The sequence below is a fragment of the Zosterops lateralis genome (genome assembly GCF_965231275.1).
Source record: "Zosterops lateralis genome assembly, chromosome: Z".
In the NCBI taxonomy this organism is placed as follows: Eukaryota; Metazoa; Chordata; class Aves; order Passeriformes; family Zosteropidae; genus Zosterops; species Zosterops lateralis.
In genome coordinates this window covers 81525201-81539972 of record NC_139800.1, presented here as the reverse complement: position 1 = coordinate 81539972, position 14772 = coordinate 81525201, and the positions used below count along the sequence as shown (strand labels likewise).

The 14772-nt window shown below is 51.9% G+C and overlaps 1 protein-coding gene across 1 annotated transcript in view; it reads right to left on the bottom strand.

Moving 5' to 3' along the window:
• SH3BGRL (SH3 domain binding glutamate rich protein like) overlaps positions 1-12473 on the bottom strand; it is a 29900-nt gene extending 17427 nt beyond the window's left edge. Inside the window, exon 1 of the mRNA XM_083883430.1 lies at positions 12320-12473. Coding sequence (XP_083739556.1) covers positions 12320-12364 — 45 coding nt within the window. The 5' untranslated portion in view covers positions 12365-12473. The remainder of the gene's footprint in view (positions 1-12319) is intronic.
• Between the last annotated feature and the right edge of the window lie 2299 nt (positions 12474-14772).

Sequence of the window (14772 nt, the reverse complement as noted above, 5' to 3'; positions counted from 1 at the left end):
GGCTCTGACCCCTCTGACATCCAAAGCCTGCCCATCCCCATGCAGGGGCTGTGCACAGGCTGCTCCCAACCCTTGCCTCATCCAGCCAGGTCCAGGCAGGATTATCTGGGAGAGACGGTCGGGGAAGCACAGCTTCCTACCAGGACCATGGAGACTCAACCTCCATAAATCAGGGATATGGAAAGAGACCTGCTCCACCAACTCCAAAGGTCTGTCCCTGAGCATGGATTCACCACTTCCTGGAATCACAGACTGACAGAATAGCCTAAGCTGGAAGGGACCCTCAGGGATCATTGAGTCCAGCTCCCAGCCCTGCAGAGGACACGCCGACAATCCCATGCTGTGCCTGAGAGTCCAAGCAGCCCTGGAGCTCTGGGCCTGTGACCATTCCCTGGGGCGCTGTTTAGTGCCTGACCACCCTCTGGATGAGGAATCTTTATAACATCCAGTCTGAACCTTCCTGACACAGCTCCAGCCGCTCCCTGGGGTCCTGTCCCTGGTCAGGGAGCAGAGGTTGGTGCCAGGCTATGGCTGGGCCGGGCTCCCTGGAGCTCTGAGCCGGGAATCTCCCCCAGTCACAGCAGTGCTCACAGTTCACAGCTGATTGTTGTGCCATCACCAGCAAAGGGAAGGAATGACCCAGGGAGGCAGGGCTGCCTCTCCCAGCAGCAGTGAGGAGTGAAAGCAGGGATCAAACCATGGCCTTGGGCCATTCCTGCCCAGGCTTTTACTTCACTCAGCAGCAGGAAGGACTTGAAAATGCAAATATTCACACCTCAGAATTATTTTTATTTTACTTTTTTCAATGAGTACTAAAGTTATCCAGAATAAACATGTCTGTTTATTCAAAATCAAGCTTCCAGACCTAGGCTTCCTCTTACTTTCCTTTAGGTGAAGATGTAAAGAAACATTGATGTATGCTTTAACCACCACTGACACTGCCCAAGAACCACTGCAGCACCCAGAATTGTCATCATCCAAAAGAAAACACCACCATTACAATACTAAATAAATTGACCCTCAGCAGTTTTCTAAGTCAGTCTTGTGGCATTTGACTTTTATAAGGCTGAAAACTGCTTGTCTGGTCCAAAGTCAACAGAGAGCAAGCTTCCTACTGTGGAATACAGGCTCCATTATCTCAGTTATGCACTGAGGAGGCACAAGCAGCAGCAGAATATGAACTCTTCATTTATTACACATAGTTTTCTGCAGCAGACTTGGAGCTTGGCAGGCTGAGCTTTCCTGGAAGTCCCCATGTGCCTTGTCACAGCATCCAAACTCGGGCTGGGTGAAATAAAAACAGATCCACTCCTCCCAAAGCCCAGTACCAAATTAGCAACTCCTGAACAGCACAGGGATGGGAGTGGCCGGGCCTGGGAGCATTCCCACTCATCAGCAGCTGCTCTCTGTATTCCTGGGGTCTCCACAGCGTCAGCATCGCACTGGACTCTCTTACCTGAGTCACAGAACAGGGAAATGGGAACTTTTACTATGTGGAGGAAAAAAAAAAGTCCTTAAGTCCGAGCTACCTCGGTCACAGACGCCTTGAACAATTTTCTCTTCACCTCTCAGAGCTCCCTTTCCTGAGCTGTTAGTCATCAGGAATAATTATTTTTTTCTAATCACTGCTTATTTACTTTCAGGGATCGTTTCTGGCTGATTCTACCAACAGCATGAATACACCACAGCCCAGCCCCACAGACAGGCTTTGCACATGGACTTTCTTTGCACAGAAAACTGATCTCCAACAAGATAGTGAGGGCTCAGTATCACAAGATGCAGACAACTCTCTGATATATTCCTAAAAACTCAAACATTTATCATGTGGCTGAGAAAAGCAGCGGAAAGGCCCTGAAGGTGCCACTGGTCACCTGAGTGCTTGCTGTGGAAGCTTTAAAAAGTTCTGATCGTCTGGATGCCACCCCCACTGTCAGATTCTAAATCTGTTTTTTTCAGCCAGCCTCTTTCTGAAAGCCAGGAGGATTATTCCTGCTTTGTCTCCAGCCTCATGGAGACCCCAGGACGGGTCTGTGCAATGCTGGCAGCAGCTCCACCCCATAAGAACCGACACAGGCAGCCAGGTCCCACCTCAGTGCCCCTGAGACTTCACCCTCCACACCAGCCCAGAACTCCAATAATATTTCCAGGGAAGCAGCCTGAGATAACAACACACACAGGGCTGCAGTTTGGGAGGTTTATTGAAACAGCTGCTCCTGTAATTATTTTTCAGAAGCTGTGGATTTCTGCTGGTTGATGAGGAGCCCTGCACAGCAGAGGGGAAACAGGGCTGGTTGTGCTTGTGTGAGGAGCTGAACTCTGGTTAGGAAAGGAGTTAAAAGCACAGACAGTTCTGCACGAGGCCCCTGTGGTTTACAATAAAAGCAAAGTTTATTTCCTGTATGGTTTAGCACACAGAGGCTAAATTAACCAACAGGAGTAAAAGTTTACAGCATTAATTGCTGTTTCACTGCCTTTATACTGCCAGGCATTTACTCTTTAAATAAAAGACTACTTTAAGAAGAAATACAACATGGCCTTAGGGATCCAGGTGCTTCTCATGTGTATTACTTTTTATCTTCGAAGAACTCATATACCACAGATCTTAGTTAACAAAGAGTCTTTTTTCTTGACTGCTGTTCTAAAACTAAACCAAGTATTTTTTTGAAGAGAACAAAGCTTTTTTTCTTCAACTAAAATACCTAAATAACCTAATACAAAGGAAGAGAAAAAGCTATGGATTAAACAGCTCTTTGCAAGAAGAGCCAGGCTGTCTTGAGACAGAACAGCATCCCAAAAGCATCCTGGAGAGGAAAGATTCAGCAGAGCACAGCCCCTATGGGCAGCAGTTTTCTGACCCAGTAATTAATTGCCCTGGGTGACATTTCATGTGTGAATCATCCTGCAGGCCCCAGATCCTTCTCTATTTTAGACAAAATATTGTCTAAAAACTGTGTCTCTAAGTGGGAGAGATAAATTGTTTTCACCAGAGCTGGCCACACTGCAGTTTCTAACACTTTGGGCAGCTGGAACAATACCGGAGTTGGCCAAGCTCTGCCTGCCGTGGCCAGGAAGGCCAGTGCCTGGGGGTTTGACCTCAGGACTGCTCAGGAGACAGCCTGAAGTGACTCCTTAAGGAATTAACAAAATGGAACATTCTCCAGGCTGCTCCCACCCACTGCATCCCTGCAGCCCACAGGGAAGTGCCACCTTCCCCCCAGAGCAGGAGCACTAATCTGGATGCTGCCCATGCCTTTGGAGCCACGACCTGGAGCCACTTTACAACTCCCCACTGTCTTTTTGAAGTTTTACTGATCCCTCTTGTAACCATAGTATCTGCTCTTTTTTTTTTTTTTCTTTTTTTTTTTTTCCTTAAACCACAAGCTTCCTTTGCCTCAGAGCAAGCCAGCATCTGCCTACCCCAATCAGAAACGAAGATAAATACACACTGGATTTTATTTTTTTCAAAGTTTGAGTCCCCAGCTGTTTATTTGCTGTAGGATGGAGCTCTCCAGGCCTGGGCAAGGAGCCAAAATGGCTTCATTCCCCTGCTGTTCCTCAGTCCCAGCCTAATGCTGATGGCTTGCAGTGGGAGGTGATGGCTCTCCCAAGCTGCCAGCTTGGATCCCAAATCATTCCATGGAAGACGGAGCTGTCTGTCCATCCAAGTATAAATTCTGCGGGGAACATTTCCCAGGTTAGCATTCTGGATTTACTTTGATCTTTACATAGCAAGCACAACACACCCCAGACCTCTGCAGGTGAAGGGAGGCTCTCACAGGGACCTCCTGGTACATTTCAATGTGACGGAAGGGAATAGAAATTTGGAAGAAGTCTGCTCAGGCACAAAGGTTCCATGGACTGAGCTACCAGAACCAAGGGACGTGTTTATCTGCATTACAGGGTGGAATTTCCAGTTCTTAATCAAGATTACCAGAGCACTAACAAGGAAATTTGCAAACTTGTTCATTTATATTTCTATTCACATATATTGTATTTCCTGCCTAGGGAGAGAAAAAAAACAAAACAACAAAACAAAAAAAAACACCAAACTAGCCATAAATCAGAAATCAGCTTCACTTGAACTTCATTTCTGTCCATATCCAGTGATAATGTTTTGGGATATATTTTAATTCATTCATGGAGTCATTCTGCTCCTTTCCTGCTCTACCAGTTGTTCTGCAGCTGCTGCTTTGGCCAAATACATTTGCAACATGTGCACGGGAATGTCTTGGATAAGCAGCATTAAGCGTTTCCTAAGGAATAAAATCTTGTCCTGCTGTAGTCCATGGCAGAATTCCCAGTGATATAAGCACAGCCAGAGGTTGATCCCATGAGGTGAATACAGATGTGCTGTTTAAACCTGCCTGGCAATGAGTACTCCCATAAAAACGTGGGTTTATGTGAAAACTGTGATTATTTTTCCCAGAGGCTTTGTGTTTGCTGTTTCCATCAGGCCTTTCCAGTTGACTTTGATCCATGCCTAAGGCAGGAGAGGTGTCTGATCACCCACCCTAAACATGGGCTAAAGATGCAGAGTGTCAGCATTTGCACAGTGATGCTGGTCTTGGAATCACCAAATGCTTGTTTTGTATGTAAGAAATGCTGAGACACCAACCCGGTATGTCCCAAACACACATATATTATTTTCCCCCAGTATTTTCCTGACAACATGGTTTTAATTTTTTTAATGCAAACTGTTATGATAATTTTGGGAGCAGAGCCAATTTCATTCAAGAAGAGGAGAAAGCTTTACTGGGTTGGATCCAACACTTGTCTAGCCCAGTCTCCTGTCTCCAGTGGTCACAGATCCCAGGGAAGAGCACGCCAACAGACTGAGCACAAAGAGCTGCACCACATCCAGCTTTCCTTCCAGACTCCAGTAATCCACAGTTTTCAGTCAGAGGTGTAGTAGTAATGTTTAACAGCCCTTAATAGACTTTTCCCCTTTATTTGCCTCACTGCTTCCCAAGCCCATGCACTTTCTGCTGTACACCACATCCTCTGGGGCAGGGAGTTTGTTCCCAAAATCTGTGTTGTCAAACAAAGCATTTCATTTACTCTGAACCTGCCACTCTCACTTGCTCTCCCCCAGTCTTTCCATTAGGAAAAGTTATTAATAATCCCTTCCTGTTTGTTCTCCCATGCCTGACGTGATGTAATCAAATTTCAGACTTTTCCAGCTCTTTCTTTCTCAACTGCAGAATTCATGGAATGGGTTGTGTTGGAAGGAACCTTACAGACCATCCAGTCCCATCCCCTGCTATGGGCAGGGACACCTCCCACCATCCCAGGTTGCTCCAAGCCTCATCCAGCCTGGCCTCAGACACTTTCAGGGATGGAACAGTCACAGCTTCCACCTTATTATCCGCAAATTCTGCCTTATTTGGTTGTTCCTCCTACAGTGATCACCTCACCCTACTTTCTTCTCTTTTCTCACTTTCTTATATCATTTAAGGACAACGATTCCAGTCTACTAAAGACACACTCACCATACATTTATCCAATGGGGTGCTTTTTTCTTTTGCCCTTTCCCATCCTAAACATTCCTGACATCCTGTTTGCTTTTTACAGCCATGAATATGGTACTTCTGTAGAATTACAGAGTATGGGTCCAAGACCTCTCTGCTATAAAGTATTTTAGCAGAGTTTAAACCTCGTTCTTGAACAGGACAACTGTTGTTTCTTCCCAGTTTTCCAACTGGGACAGCAACAGCCGGCTGTTCTTGCACTGTTTGCTTAGAGTCCAGCACAGATCTCTGTGGGAATGTCCGGGTAATTTCTGCAGATTGTAATAGCTGCCTGGATATTTCTAAATCTTGATTGTTATCTGCTTTCTGTAACTGATGTGCAATCAATTACATAAGCCAAAAAGAAAACAAATAATCCTTTTCTCTTATCCCACAGCAGCTTAGTTTCCTTCTGGAAAAAAACAATTTTTAACCTGGCTAATGCTTGTCCACAGCTTTCCAGAAGTCCAGGGATTCAATGTTACGGATCACCCTCTCTCCTGTGCTCCAGGTAGCTCAGGTGTGAGGCACAGCTTTCTCCTGTGGCACTGCACTGACTCTCCTCCCTGCCCTGTCCCTGTCCACCATTCTCTGGGAAAGAGCCCAGTGAAGAACAACATCCATTTGTGCAGCACCGGAAGATGGCTCGCAGCTCCCAGATTTCCCTGAGATCCTTTTCCAAACCACAGTTGCCTTTGGCTCCTCTCTTCACTCCAGCAATCAAACAACAGGTAATAGTTAAAATTTTACACTCAAGCGCCTTTCGAAATTCTAGAGAGGCTGATTCCTGTGGGAAACAGCCCCACGAAAACTGAACTTCAGATCATTAATTAAAGAAATAAATCACCACATCCACGTCTCACAGGGGAAACCAAGTCCAGGAAGGAGCTGTAAGTCAGGATGTGAAAACAACTTCAGCTGTATCCTGAGAGCACAAACCTCAGTCAGGCCAGTTGGATGCTGACCCTTCACATTTTTTCCTGGTGCTTTAAAGCTCAGTCTCACTCTGTTGCCTTTTCAGCGTTAGAAAATGGCCGTAATATTGAGCTGGAGCTGCTGTCCCAGGAGGGATGCACTCTGGGATGGAAGCTTTTTTTCTGAGACAAACAGTAGGTAAGCATTACAATTAAAGCTCTTTCAGGCTCTTTTAAATATCTGACCAACAAAAGCATTTAAATTTAATCATAAACTGAAAGTCTCCCCTGTGTACAGCCAGGGTTAAACAAACAGCATTTACACTGAACTTCCATGTTTGAGAAGATATTCCTGAATAGCAGGATACTGATATAAAATGTGGGTTTGGTTCAGGTTTCCATCTCTCTAGTCAGTGCCAGGCCCTGAGACTGGTGCTTCTAAGGCTGGGGAGCGCAAGGAACAGGCAGAGCTCACCTCCCTTTGGCAACAGCAACAATGCATCCTTAGCTCTTGTTTTTGTCATAGAGGGGAGTATTTCAACTCTGTTCTGACCTTGAACAGCTGAATTATGTCCATGTTGGTGTAGTTCCCTTTGCCTCCCCTCTCCCCAATTCCTCCTTTCCTGGAAGGAATAAGAATAACCCTGCAGAGACTCAAGTCTTGGCACCCTCTGCTCGTTAACGCCGATGCCAATTCACTGACTTCTAGAGGAATTTTGTCAGTGTAACTTTAATGCCCCAGGACAAGGAAAGTTCTGTGCTCAACTCTATAAATATTTATTTAAAACGCACAAGTGCTTAGCCCTGATATGACGCTGTGTGGATCCTGTCGTAGAATGTGCTGCAGTTCAGGGTCCAAGGGAAAGCCAGCACAAGCTGACAGCATCCACCCTCTCCCCAAAATCTGCTTCTTTTCCCCAGGCAGAGACATAATCCTGATGCACCACCTCAGGATAAACACTGTCCTACCTACATATACAACATAGAAAAATTCTCAGCAAAAAGCCTTTCCTGGCTTTAACTGTGGAATAGATTTTTCCATCTTTCTCCTGCTGTCAGAAACTGGTTTTAGTTAAGCACAGTAGAATGTTTTTTATTTTGATATATTAAAACTATTGTAACAACTGCAATCAATTTAATCTCTGGCTCCATTAAAAAATTGAATGCAATATTTTAAGAAAAATATTTGACTTATCTCAAGTTTGGAACAATGACTTTACAAAAAACAACCCAGGAGGCAGATGGAACATATCCGAGCTTGAGCCACATTACAGATTTTGCCTTCCATTCCAAAAGCTCTAACTCAGAACAACTCCTACCATTTTACTGAGAGAAATTCTCTTTGGTGAATGCTGAGTATCCAAAAAAGTTCTTCACAGGTGTTATGTTTCCACAAAAGAGGGGTCTAAAAATCAATACCTAGCTTAACAAGTCAGTTTTCATCCATGGTATATAAATTGCATGAGCTGAATATCCCAAAAACATACACACACCGTGAGATGGTTTTTTAACTACAGATGCAGTTTATTTCCCCATAATATGTGCGTTTATCTAAACTTACATCACAGCACAAACTGTTTACCTAGGGCTTTTATCAGTGTTTTTTTCCCACATGAACTGCCCTGCCAGGCAGCCCAAGGAAGTTCAGGAGCTGCTCCTGACTGTCTGCAGCCACTGCTCGGGGCTTCCGCAGGGACAGACGTGACGGCTGGGACATCCGGGCTGGGACAGCCCGCTGGGAACCTCCAGCGGGGCAGCAGAACAAGGGACACTTGTGATCCACACTGATAAGGACCGCGTGCATTTCCCCTCACAGCCAGCTCCTGCCACGGCCCGGCACCGCCACGGAAAAGCTGTTGGACTCGATGAGCTCTGAGGCCTTTTCCAACCTGAATGATTCTCTGAGTCCATGACACCTCACGGCAGCCAAACAACACAAACATAAAGCACACAGACTCTGCTCATTCTCTGTAAGGGTGGCATTATTGGCATTTATTGTGGCCACCTGAGAAAAAAGACCCCAGAGGGATTTAAATGCAAAATGTAAATTTTTTTATACAGTCTCCACCTCTCCAAGTAGTACCTCCTTGGGATTCAAACTTCAAAGATGGAGCAGCCTCACCAGCCCTCCTAAAGCCCTGAGCTGTTGAGCATTTCCAACAGCTCCTGTCCAGGGCTGTTCTCCCCTGGAATGCTCCAGGAAGCACTTGCCACTAGTTATATGTCTCAATAGCACCTGCAAGTTCTCTGGTGCTTTACTGGGAAAAGAGAAGAGTAATTGCAAGCCAATGTTCACTCTCCAGACCATGGGCCACTTTCCTCTTGATTTCCTGGGAGGTGGGGAGAAGACCCAGATCCTTTCCCAAGCAAGAAGACAATACAAGAAAAATATGAACCCCACCACATCCTTAACTTTGTGAGTGAAAAGTAAATTAAAATTTCCTTTCCTCTCTAAAACCATCCCCAGACAGCAGCAGATCTGTGTAATATGGGACTCTGACTCTGGAGATCATCTCTTCTTTCTGCCGTGTCTGCAGTCGCAGTAGGAGGCAAGGCAAGAAAACCACTGACACAGCCATCAAAACAAGGGAGGAGGGCAGAGCTGGGAGAGATGGAAATCTGGGATGGAGATCACAAGGATGAAGCACTTGGCTCCAAGGAGCATCTGGACACCAGACGTTTGATGTGGCAGTTTGCACAGCCCACAGCAGTGGCAGTGGCACAGGGCAGAGCTCAGCCCACCACAACCAGTGCTGGCACTTCAGTGCCACAGCCACAGCCCCCAGGTTCTGCCATACCCCTGGAACTGCAGGGGGCTCTTGGATGAACAAATACAATTCTCTCAAAGTCCATACTCAAGACCTTTGCAGTTGCTGGCAACAAATGCACACTCATAAGACCAAGAATTTAAGCAGCTGGTTCCCTTCTACATGAGATCAATGAAATGGGCAATCCAGCTGCCTTCAGGAAGAAAGGGATTCTGGTTGTGGGCACCTCTTGCCCAAGATCAACAAAATACCAAAATCCTGTGGAGAAAAATCACACACTGGATATGTGTATTCAGCTTCTTCCCTCCTTGTATCCTTTTTTAGCAGGAGCAAGTCTTAGGCCTCTCTCCCTTCCACCTCCTGAAGGATTTGAATGGGAGGTTGCAGTGAAACCCCTCTCACAGCCAGCAGTCGCTGTTCCTGCGATGTTCCCACACTTCCAAATGTGGCATTTCCGTCTCTTTTCTGTCCGTAGCCTCCACCACTGTCCCAGGCTGAGGAACACTGCTCACTTTGACTGCCTGCCAAGCAGGAAGGCTCCTGCACAGCAGCTCCACATGCCACATTCCCATGTGGGTGTCCTCACCTCATCCTTGTAATTACAGTCCCCGTGCATCCCTGCCCAGCCCAAACTCACCAGCACAGCATCCATGGTGAGGAAGATTAAAGACAAGGGGCCACTTCCCAAGCAAGACTTTCAAACACAGCAGGAAACTGCTGCTGGAACTATCACATTATGGAATGAAATTCAAATAGGAGGCCAGACAAGATGTCAATCATCATGCTTTCCAGAAATCCCTTGAAACACACTCATAAAATGTCTTCGCTTAGATGTGAGCTTCACACAGTGTTTTTTCCTCACAGATACATCATACTGAATATAAACATCATAGAGAAAAGTGCCTTGGGGAAACATTTTATACACTGTGATGTGGCAAATTATACCATATAACAAAGCAAGACTTTGCCAATAACAGACCACAAAATTTGGGCACCCTCCAAGACACAGCCCCAGGGCACGAGGTGTGAAGCAACCCCAACCCTTTTCCCCTCAGTGGAAGACACTTTCCAGTCTCACAAAAGCTTCTTCAGCTTCCAGAAATGGGGCAGGAAGGAGGAGATTTGATACTTATTTCTGGTTTCCTTCTACTCAGCCAAATTAGCCTTTTAAAACCCAAAATAACACAGAGCTGGGTGTCCCCACAGTACAAAGATGACTTAGCAGGAGTGAGAGCCCTTCCCAGGCTGGTGTTACCCAGTTCAGTCACTTTGCTGCAAACAGCCTTGTCTCTGTTCCATCCCTCTGTAGCAATCTTCTCTGATGTGGATTTTCCATTCCTGGAGTGGGTTATTTCAAATTCAGCACCCAGAAAGGCTTCTCTGGTCCCCCAAGCAAAGCCTGTCTCACCAGCAGTTTTAAGAGCCACCGAAACGACTCGTTCCCATTCCCTCCAAAGAGGTGCCTCTCTGCCTTACTTCAGGTTGAAACATCGATTAAAATTCTTACACTGGAAAGAAAACATCACCCAGAGAGGTGCTGGGCTGGTCCTGCCAACAGAAACACCCTCAGTGTACGCAGGAACCTAAGAATGTGCAAGTCTTGCTCATTACCACAAGATCCCTTGAGCTGCTCCAGCTTTAGACACAGGCATGACTGTATGTGTGTGTGTGTGTGTGTATATATAAATGCACACGTCATAAAACTGGCAATTATGTGCACATTACGCCCGAATTCCCCAAAAAACAGACTACACCAACGCCGCATTCAAATTCCACGGGCAGGGATGCACAAAGCAGCCTGAAAAGGCAGCAGTTAGTCAGGCTGGAGCTTTGTAACGTGTACAGCCCACACAAGGACCAGGCAAACACTGTAGAAAACGCTAAGCTAATAATTAAAAACTTAATTTAAAAGCAGAAGAACACAGTTGGGATTGAGATCTGTGCTTGCACCCCTGGAGCTCAGTATCACCAGACAGACAGAAATCAATAGGTGCCGTGAAGAGGGCGCTGATAAAAATCTATAGCAACTGAAGCAGTCAACTTGAAACCTATTAACAGCTGCAACAGAAAGAAAGGATTACTTTTCCAATCTGCTGCTTTCCTTCCAGATGATCGCTCTGTACGAGCCCAGCAGAAATCCCTCTGGATCCCTTTTATGAATGAACTAGTCAAGATTTCAAGACCCTCCCCAGATAAAAGTAATCCCCTGCTTTTCACCAGCAGCGCTGTCAACGCTGGCATCAAGTTTAACAAAAATGGCCCGGGGAGGGAGGGACAGCAGGGACACCTGAGGCACAGGCTCCTGTGCCATCTGCAGCCCGTCACCCCAGGCTCATCAACTGCTATCTGATCTGCTGAAGCCCACAGACCAGTGGCTGCACTCAAGCAAAGAAAGAAAACGCAGCGAGGGCTTGTTTTCATCTTCCGTACATCACTGTCCCCCCAAAGTCTGGGGACCTGCAGCACGAGCAGTGACAGGAAAAGGTCATCATACAGCCACAGCTCAGATCTTTATCTCCCCGCAGTAAAAGTCACTGACCATTAACTGCAATAGCTGGCATTTTCTGAGTACTTGGCATTTTGCAGTTCTCCAGCACATCCATACCAAGTGCAGCCAAATCCCCCGGATTCCAGCCCCGGAGCACCTCCCACATGGATCAAACAGGAACCAGATGATCCTGAGGACACAGAGCTACACACCTGAACCCAGGCACAAATCCCGCTATTTCTGTTATCTCTTTATTTCCCCTTTGAAAAACACAGCCCGAGCTCTGCCTACAACACACCGGGGCTGAGAAAAGCGAAATCCAGAATTCCCAACGGGGACAGAACCAGCGGCTACTGGGACAGCGGCCACACACGCCTGCCACAGCCAACGGGGAATAAACTCATCAAAACCGAATGACAGACAACACATGCAGAATTTAACTTCAACAACAACAACAAAAAACCCCTAAACAGTGGTGTCTCTGCCTTCCAGCACAGGGCGAGGGGCGCGGGCTGGGCGAGAAAACGGCGCTTCCCGTCGGCGGCGGCGGCAGCACCGCCCGCACCGCGCCTGAGGGGACCGCGGCCCCCCGGCCTCGCCCCCGCCGCCCCGCCCGGCACGAGTTCCCCCCGGTGCCCTTACCGCCGTGGAGCCGGAGGAAGAGGCGATGTAGACCTTGATGACCATGCTGGGAGCGGCGAGGCGCGGGGCCGGCGGGCGGTGGGTGGGTGTGTGCGGCGGCGCGGGCGCGGGCCGGGGCTGAGGCGGGAGGGCGGGCGCGGGGAGGCGGCGGCAGCGCTGGCCACGCCTCGCCCCGCGCTACCGCCGCCCCAGCCCGGAAGGGCGGAAAATGGTGGGGGTTTTTTAAATGAATTAAATAAATAAATTGGGGGGGAAAAAAAGGAAAGGAGGGAAAATAGAAAAAGAAGGAGAAAGAAAGGGGAGAGGAGGAGCGTTTTCTCGAGGAGCCGCGCGGGGCGGGCCGGGGCAGCCATGGCGGCGGGGCCGCGCCGGCAAACGCGGGGGTCGGGCGGGGTGGGCGCCTCAGGGCGGCGGGGGGACACCGGGGGACACCGGAGGACGGGGACAGAGAGAGGGAAAGAGCCAAACGTGGGGGGGTCGCCATGGTAGCGGCTGGTTCCCCTCAGTGCGGGCTCTGCTCAGCACCAAGTCCCCTCATGGCCGCTCCCCTCACGGCCGGGTCCCCTCACGGCCGCTCCCCGGGACTCTTGGCTCCGTGCTGAGCTCTGTCGTTACCGGCTGCCCTCCAGCCCCGGCTCCTGTCCCGGCTCCAGCCCCTCTCCTACCCCGGCTCCAGCCCCGCTGCTGTCCCCGCTCCTTCCCCTTTCCTGCCCCGGTTCCTGCCCCTCTCCTGCCCCTCTCCTGCCCCGCTCCAGCCCCGGCTCCTGCCCCTCTCCTGCCCCTCTCCAGCCCCGGCTCCTGCCCCTCTCCTGCCCCGCTCCAGCCCCGGCTCCTGCCCCGCTCCAGCCCCTCTCCAGCCCCGGCTCCTGCCCCTCTCCTGCCCCTCTCCAGCCCCGGCTCCTGCCCCGGCTCCTGCCCCGCTCCTGCCCCTCTCCAGCCCCGGCTCCTGCCCCGGCTCCTGCCCCGCTCCTGCCCCTCTCCTGCCCCTCTCCAGCCCCGGCTCCTGCCCCGGCTCCTGCCCCGCTCCTGCCCCTCTCCAGCCCCGGCTCCTGCCCCGCTCCTGCCCCTCTCCTGCCCCTCTCCTGCCCCGCTCCAGCCCCGGCTCCTGCCCCGCTCCTGCCCCTCTCCAGCCCCGGCTCCTGCCCCGCTCCAGCCCCTCTCCAGCCCCGGCTCCTGCCCCTCTCCTGCCCCGCTCCAGCCCCGGCTCCTGCCCCTCTCCTGCCCCTCTCCAGCCCCGGCTCCTGCCCCGCTCCTGCCCCTCTCCAGCCCCGGCTCCTGCCCCGGCTCCTGCCCCGGCTCCTGCCCCGCTCCTGCCCCGCTCCTGCCCCTCCCCAGCCCCGGCTCCTGCCCCGGCTCCTGCCCCGCTCCTGCCCCTCTCCAGCCCCGGCTCCTGCCCCGGCTCCAGCCCCGGCTCCTGCCCCGGCTCCAGCCCCGGCTCCAGCCCCGGCTCCTGCCCCGGCTCCAGCCCCGGCTCCAGCCCCGGCTCCAGCCCCGGCTCCTGCCCCGGCTCCAGCCCCGGCTCCTGCCCCTCTCCTGCCCCTCCCCAGCCCCGGCTCCTGCCCCGGCTCCAGCCCCTCTCCAGCCCCGGCTCCTGCCCCGGCTCCAGCCCCGGCTCCTGCCCCTCTCCAGCCCCGGCTCCTGCCCCGGCTCCTGCCCCGGCTCCAGCCCCGGCTCCTGCCCCTCTCCTGCCCCTCCCCAGCCCCGGCTCCTGCCCCGGCTCCAGCCCCGGCTCCTGCCCCGGCTCCTGCTTCGGCTCCTGCTTCGGCTCCAGCCCCGGCTCCTGCCCCTCTCCTGCCCCTCCCCAGCCCCGGCTCCTGCCCCGGCTCCTGCCCCGGCTCCAGCCCCGGCTCCTGCCCCGGCTCCAGCCCCGGCTCCTGCGCCGGCTCCAGCCCCGGCTCCTGCCCCTCCCCAGCCCCGGCTCCAGCCCCGGCTCCTGCCCCTCCCCAGCCCCGGCTCCAGCCCCGGCTCCTGCCCCTCTCCAGCCCCGGCTCCAGCCCCGGCTCCTGCCCCGGCTCCAGCCCCTCTCCAGCCCCGGCTCCAGCCCCGGCTCCAGCCCCGGCTCCTGCCCCGGCTCCTGCCCCTCTCCAGCCCCGGCTCCTGCCCCGGCTCCTGCCCCGGCTCCTGCCCCGGCTCCTGCCCCGGCTCCTGCGCCGGCTCCAGCCCCGGCTCCTGCCCCGGCTCCAGCCCCGGCTCCTGCCCCGGCTCCTGCCCCGGCTCCTGCCCCTCTCCAGCCCCGGCTCCAGCCCCGGCTCCTGCCCCTCTCCTGCCCCTCCCCAGCCCCGGCTCCTGCCCCGGCTCCAGCCCCGGCTCCTGCCCCGGCTCCTGCCCCGGCTCCTGCCCCGGCTCCAGCCCCGGCTCCTGCCCCTCTCCAGCCCCGGCTCCAGCCCCGGCTCCTGCCCCTCTCCTGCCCCTCCCCAGCCCCGGCTCCTGCCCCGGCTCCTGCCCCGGCTCCA